An 8,004-nucleotide genomic window follows, 5' to 3' on the forward strand; every position below is an offset into this window, starting at 1 on the left:
TATGCCTATAAATATATATTTATATGTAATTAGGAAAAATATATATTCTTACTATTTTTTATTATGTGTAATTATTTATTTATATATTTGTCTTACTTCGTATGGTATCTATACATATATTAAGTAAATGTTTAATATTATTTAAGTGCATCAAATTATATAAATCGTTTATATTTATCATTACTAATTTTTTCATTTTTATAACGATAATTTTTTAAATAAAATAACAGTAAAAAAAAACATTTTATTTTTTTACGATTAATTTATAAATAGATGTTTAATGTACAGATTATTACTAACATATATTCAAATTTTATTATTTAACTTTTGTTTTAGTATAAACTCTATTTAAGGAATTAAATATTTTGTGTGTTCCTACGATATTTCTATTAATAAGAGGATACATATATTTAATATTTTATTAATCCATATAAATAATTTTAATTCATATCTATTTTTAAAAATATTACTTCGATGGTTTTAATATAAATACGTGATAACGAAAAATGTTATAAATTACTATTACTGGCAGAATAAAATGAATATATTATTTAAGTAAGGATACTCTGGAACTAAATAATTTCCTGAAAGAATAATGTCATAATTTAATTTTTTTTTTTTTTTTTTCATTATATTTCTTCTAAATATGTTAATTTAAATAAAAAAAAAAAAAAAAAAGAAAAAAAATTCTGGTAAATGAACTTAAAAGTAAATTTTTAACGAAAATGGTAAGAATTAAAGTTAAGTAAAAATTATAATATTCAGAAATTATAATACAAAAATAAAAAATTTAATTTATTTACCTTATATGTATATATTATTTCATAGATTTGATTGTAATTTTTACGTCTATATTTTAATTGAATTGTATTCCTTTGAAAAACGAAAGCTTTACATTTAACACGTCATAAAATGTGGTACATAATATGGTTTTTTTTGTTTATCATTTTTTCTATTTTTTATTAAATAATAATAATATTACTTAACACTAATAAAACGTCTTTCCAAAATACGATGTTAATAAAATTAGAATTATTAATAGAAAAATATTGTCATAATTACATATTATCATCTCCAAATAGAGGACAACATATTTCCTATATTCTATACATACTATATTCTATAGATTCCATAAACTAGATATATTCAGTATTTAGAAATATTAATTAAACTTATACTTTAATTATTAGTAAAAAAACAATTTGATTAAACTCCCACATATAATAAATAAATTATATATTTTAAATATTCTTGAATAAATTCAAATTTTGTTATTTTTATTATAATTATTTATTTAAAAATATAATTAATAATTTTTTAATATATATTTAGAGTTTTCATTTTATATGTCTGTATAAAAATACTTTGTAGTTACATATATGTTATTAGGTTTTTATGAAAATATATAAAAAAAAAAATTAGAAATATAAATGTAGCATCATATATGATTAGAAGTATACAATATTAATGTAAATTTATTTGTCATTTTATACATTAGAGATCTAAAAACGTATATCATGAAACAATATCTTAAGTCAATCTTATTTATTAAAATTTCTGTGTTTGTTCTTGTAACTTGGATATCCGATCTTAACGATGATATCGTATGCTCAAATTATTTAAGGATATTTTTATTATTTATATTTTTCTGTATTTTATTCTTATTTATACTGTTTTTAGTGTTTTATTTTTAATTTTTTTAAATCATAAATATTTAATTTATGTTTTCAGATGAAGTTTAACAAATCTCTAGATAAGATATACAAATTTCATAGAAAAATAGATACAAGAAATGATCGATTACTAGCAAATTATAAAAAAAATAAAGACTCAATTATTACGGGGTTAAAGGAGGAGATATTAAATAATGAAGTTCATGAAAGTAAAGATCTAACTTATAAGGAAAAGGAGAAAACAGGACAAAAGAAATTATCATGTAAATATACATCCAGGAATGGAGGTGTAGATGTAAAAGCTATGAGAAATAAATATTGTACATTTGAAACAAAAAAATATTCCAATATGGAAAAAAAAATATTCAAAGAACTTGATTATGTAAATTTTCTTCAAAACAACAGGACAATTAGCGACAAGACTTACAAAAAAATAATCCATAAAAAATATGGTTTAAAACTAGCTATACCTGTATTATTGTTCTTGTTTTTCTTGATAGTATTCATAGTAGATTTCTCACTAGGTTTTTCTAAAACTAACGTTTCATGGGAAAGAAGTTTTTTAGGACTATGGCCTCATTTAAAAGAGTTGACTAGTGGTGAGGATGGATGGTTAATGACTGTATTAAAATGGTTGGAAAAAAATACATCAGGATTTTGGCGCCATTATGGTATGGGGGAGCAGTTTACTGCATGTAATTTGTGTAAAACTGTATCAGGTAGTATTAAGATCAGTGAAACATGCATATTAGGACAGTTATTTGGATATATATTCTATTTCGTACCGTTCATTATATTAGGTGTCACATTTATATCATGGATTATTTATTACCATAAAAAAGTTAAAAAATATCAAAATATTAAATTAAGGAAAAGATAAAACTAATAATACGAAAAATGTTTCATTCTACAAAGAAGCCTTTAATATGATTTACTAACTCTAATGCCTTTACACAAGTGTTTATTGAACTTCCATATAATTATATTTTATAAATGTATATACACACAAGTCGCCTTTTTTTTTTACAAATATATAACAAAAGATTTTATTTTTTTTTAAATTTGAATTTCTAACATCCTTCAATTCGATTATAAGTTAATGTATGAGAATGATTAATTTACATGATTTCCTATATCCAAGTATGCATTTATATAGATTGTCATTAAAAATGATTATATATACTACATATGTGAGTCAAATTTAATATATAATAACCGAATTTATATAATTTTACTGAAATATTTTAATTTCTATTTTATTTAAAAGTACTCCTTTTATGTTTTTTATTTTGTTATAATCTAAAAGTGTTATTTTTTTATGTTATTAAGAAAAATTATAATTACTTTTGTATTAGCAATTAATTTATTTTGTTTTGTATATAATAAAAGTGAATATATGTCGTTTCTTTTATATATATATATACTTTTTTAACCTTGGAAAGAGCTAATATTTCTTTTATAAAATAGGTGTATGAAAATTATTTTGTAGAACGTAATTGTTGTAAAAAGTTTTTTAATATATATTTATTTTACTTTGCATGATATATCTTTGAAGATATAAAAATATATTTAAAATATATTTTTTTAAAATTTTTATTATCTGTTGTAGTTTAAAAACTTATATAATTTTTATATATTTACAACTTAATGAAGAGTTAAAAACATTAATTATTTTATTATTGTGTTTATTTGAGGTATTTAATTAATTTTGCAGTAACAGAATTGTATATATATATATATATATATATTATAGAAACAATTTATAAATAAACATACTGAAAATTTATTTCATTTTTTGTATTACTAAGAAATTGAACTAATGAATTAAATGTAATCATATATGAATGAATTATATATATAATTTCTTTTTTTTTCTTTTTCTTAATATTGTAATTTTTAAAAATATGATTATATCTCTAAAATGTAAAATTAACAGTAGGCATAAAACAAAATAAATAAATCATACATTTAAATAATACCGTATATACATTGTTTTACATGTATTTCGTATTATATATATTTGTATATACATTAAGGAATGAGCTAATATTATTTTAATGGTTTATAATAATATATGTAGTTTATATCAACTATTAATAATTTCTTCATATTAATAATGATAATTTTTCATATAAAATAAAGCTGAAAAAAAAAAAAATTTTATAGAGAGTTTGTAATTACGTATTATTATTTTTATCATATAATTTAAAATATTATATATTGAAAAAGTTACTTTATTTAATTTTTTTACTGTGTGTTATTAAATAAGTTTAATAGTTAAGTTTACCATATAAGCTGTTGAAAATAATATCTTTTTATTAAATTTTATTTTTTATATATTTATATTAAATTTATAATATAATATTAATAATATTTTTAATTATTTCTCTTAAATAAGTTTAAAAAGTTATTCGTTAGTCCCAAAACGCGTGTATATATTATTACTTGTAAGAGTATACTTAGAAACTAAAGAAAATGAATATATTACATATGAACTTTTCCAAATTGGGAGAATGGAAGAAATGATAATGAAAATTTTTATAAAATGTAAATATTTGTATTATTGTTAATATTAACTATTACTGTATTTTACTAAAATATTTTCTTCGATGTATATAATATATATATATATATATAAAATTATTGTATAACGAAAATTTTTTTTTTTTTTTTGGTGAATAATGGGACACTAAAATTGTATTTCTATTTAGTTATATTTCTAGCGTATTGGAAAGAAATGAATAATAAAAATAGAAAAATAGTAAATTTAATTAGGTCCTATTATTACATATTAAGATATATAAGAAAACTAAATTAAGTAATATTTTTGTTATACTTAAAAGCATATTATTGAATACTTCATATCATTAGATTTATATTAAACCGTATTAAACAATGGGTACTCTAAATATTTAAAAGGTTATCATATTTTAATTTTTTTTTTTTTTTTATAAGAATTTATAAATAATTAATCATATCATATTATTGAAAAAAATTATATTAAAATTATGTAGTCCTATATTTTTTATTTGTAGGAAATTATTCAATAATATTAATAAGAAAAATGCATATATTATATAGAATTACAAAATATAATCAAATGTAAGTAAGAACGTTCCTATAGTTAAAAAGAAAAAAATATTACGAAAATGCTCTTTTGTATAAGGCATAAAAACAATATTTATAAAAATATCTATATGAATAAAAAAGTAATGATGATAATAAAATTTGTATAGAATTATAAAAACTTGTTTTCGTGTATTTATTCTTTTTCTTTAATACTATTAGCTTTTCATTTATTTGTATATTTATTGTATTACTAAAGTAAAATACATGACAACAAAATTCTTCTTTACTAGAAGCCACTTAAGAAAAAGTTAAATATTTTGAGCATGTATAACATTAAAACCGTAAAAAAGTTAGATACTTAATTCAAAAAAAATAAAAATACTTTTTGGGAATTTTCTGAATATTAAGATTTTAATTTTTCTATGATAATATTGAACTTTAATATATATAATTTGTTTTATCCTTTTTTTTCATTGTTTTTAATTATTAATATATATATATGTAACGAACATACATTACGTGGGTATGTATATTCCATGAGAGATCCTTAGTTCACATATTTACATGTCCCTCTTATCTGACTTCGTTTATTCTCTCTTTTATCTTAGTTTTTTAGTTTTCTATTTTTGTAATTAATATTTGAAATATTAAAATCGAAAATTAAGACAATATTAAATTCCAATAGAAATACATCGTATACTAGTTTTTAAGAATAAGTAAAAGTAATATTTGAAATTTACAGTGGTAGCAAAATAAATGAATTTAACACATAATATTGAATTAATACAATAATTCTTGTAATATTTATAGTTAAAATTATAAAAACTAATTTATTTTATCTACTTAGGGTATCAATTTTTATTGTACCTATAAGTATTTATAGAGTGTAAATGCACACATTTCAATAAATAAAAAACATTAGAATTTCGTAAATTAACATTGTATACATGTGACATTTATCAATATTATGGACATAAACAAAAGGCTTTCTTTTTATTTGTTACTTGTATCTGTATGCAGATGACTTATTTATCCAGAAAGTGAGTTGCGCTGAAAAAGGAGTAAATGCAGAAGAAGTAATATATTATCCAACAAGATTATGCAAAAGTGACTTCAAGAAAATAAAAAAAAATTAAATAACATAAAAAGTGATTAATATTGATACAAAATGTATCTATATAATTGGAAATTTTAAGATAATTTTTTTTTTCTGTTTTAGGATCTTATAGCAATTAAAAAGAAGTTTTTCTGAATAGGAAGATGGATATATATGTAATTGTTTTACGTAAAAGATACAGAAAAATATAGTTATATATCTGTTTAGAATATTTCTCTAATTTATTTTTTCTTTACTTTGTATGAATGAAGAAGTAAAAAAATAAGCCTTTAACTATGTAGTTTCTTTAGAAATGGGGATATAAGACTTAAAAACAATTGTTATCAACATATTTATATGTGTCAATAATGTTGCTATACGTGTGCATTTATATGTGCATACATATGTGTGTGTGTACATTTGCACATGAACGTGCATACATGCGTGTATGTATATATGTAAATAATTATAGGAGAGTGTACATATGTATTCTTAATGTAATATATCCATTTACATATTTCAATGCATGTACCTACCTATATTTCAAAAAACGTATCTTTATTTTTAAACTTGAGAAAATACGTATAATTATTTGACTATAATAGTAACAGGGATGATGTAATCATGTTTTACTAACTAAACGGAGTGAACATAAATATAATAGTAACAAATAAAAGACATACAATATATATTTACAGACTGGTTTATCCATTTCATCTTATGAGATTATTACAACATTGACTTATCATGGCTTAGCTTCATACATATATATGAAAATTTTTTTTTATGTTATTGCACCCATCATTCAAGACATCAATAAAGAAACTCATAGGAAGTGTGCATTTATACAGACACTAATACTAATTTAATCCGTTTAAAGTAAAATAAATAGAATAAGTAATTTATCTCAGGAATACAATGTTATGTCAATAACTTAAACAATTTGAGGACACAAATGAGTTAATAACTATGTTCATTAATAGGACAGCATTATTCACGGTTATATGCTTATCTATGTGTACGACTCTCACGCATATATATATTTTGTTATATTCTCTTTCTTTGTATGTGTTAAATCATTTATATTGAAAATGCATAAAGAGAAAAACATGCGCACATGCATATGTATGCAAACTTTGAATATTGGAAATTTATATAAATGAAATTACTAACATTACCAAGATATGTTAATCCGTTGTAGTTGTGAAAAATATAGAATAAGTTAATGTACATAAGAGAGAATGTAACGGATGATAAAATTCAAATAAATGACAAATAAGAATAACAACAATATATAAAGTTCGTTGAAACACTAATTTCTCTTATGGATGTTAATAAAGAAAAAGGAAAAAAAAATATATATATATAAATTATAAGTCATTTGAACAGAGATATGTACAAATTAATAATTTGAAAAAGAAATTAGTTTAACTGTAGACCATTTTTTATTGCGTCAAAACTGTTAACGTTCATTTGATTATTTCTATTAAATATATTTATAAGGAGATTAATTAACGGGTTCAACGTAAGCATGGAAAAAACAAAAAATAATAATATAGAAATTACAAAAACATAAGGAGTAAAGGTATAAGAAAAAACCGAATGTTATTAGTTCTTCGTAGGAAGTTAGAAAACATAATATAAGTAAATAAGTGTACATATACATGAACTGTAATTACATGCTGATGTATATGTTAATAATTTTCACTATAGATAAACAAGTATCTAACGAAGTTTACACATGTAATAGTAAAAAATATGCACAAGTAAATTACGTATGTAAATTTGAATGTAATGAATTAAATCATATGGAAGAGGGAAAAAGGAATAAATTTTACATTAATTTTTTTATTTTGGTAAGAATTACATTAGATATATACATGGAAACAAATTTGTAGTAAGAAAGTATTAAATATGTTTTGAAAAAAATAAATTTATTAGAAAAAATAAATATCTGTAAAATTATAGAGTAATATAAAACACATATAAATGAAACTCATAATGGTTTTTATTTATTGATAATTTTAATACATATATGTTTGTGTGGACTTGCTTCAATATAAATCATAGTGAATTAGTATTGTTGATAAGATATAATAGTTATATTATGTATGTTATGGCAAGTATATTACCTAATGAAATTATTTGAAAATTATAATTTAACTG

General features: G+C 19.8%; 1 protein-coding gene across 1 annotated transcript; it reads left to right on the forward strand.

Moving 5' to 3' along the window:
* Positions 1-1,517: 1,517 nt before the first annotated feature.
* Positions 1,518-2,553, forward strand: PmUG01_00022100 (fam-l protein; the record flags this gene model as incomplete). The annotated part of the gene is made up of 2 exons (XM_029006911.1): positions 1,518-1,604; positions 1,732-2,553. 2 exons carry the CDS (start codon positions 1,518-1,520, stop codon positions 2,551-2,553), a joined length of 909 nt encoding a protein of 302 aa, XP_028859290.1.
* Between the last annotated feature and the right edge of the window lie 5,451 nt (positions 2,554-8,004).

The sequence above is a fragment of the Plasmodium malariae genome (genome assembly GCF_900090045.1).
Source record: "Plasmodium malariae genome assembly, contig: PmUG01_00_8, whole genome shotgun sequence".
In the NCBI taxonomy this organism is placed as follows: domain Eukaryota; phylum Apicomplexa; class Aconoidasida; order Haemosporida; family Plasmodiidae; genus Plasmodium; species Plasmodium malariae.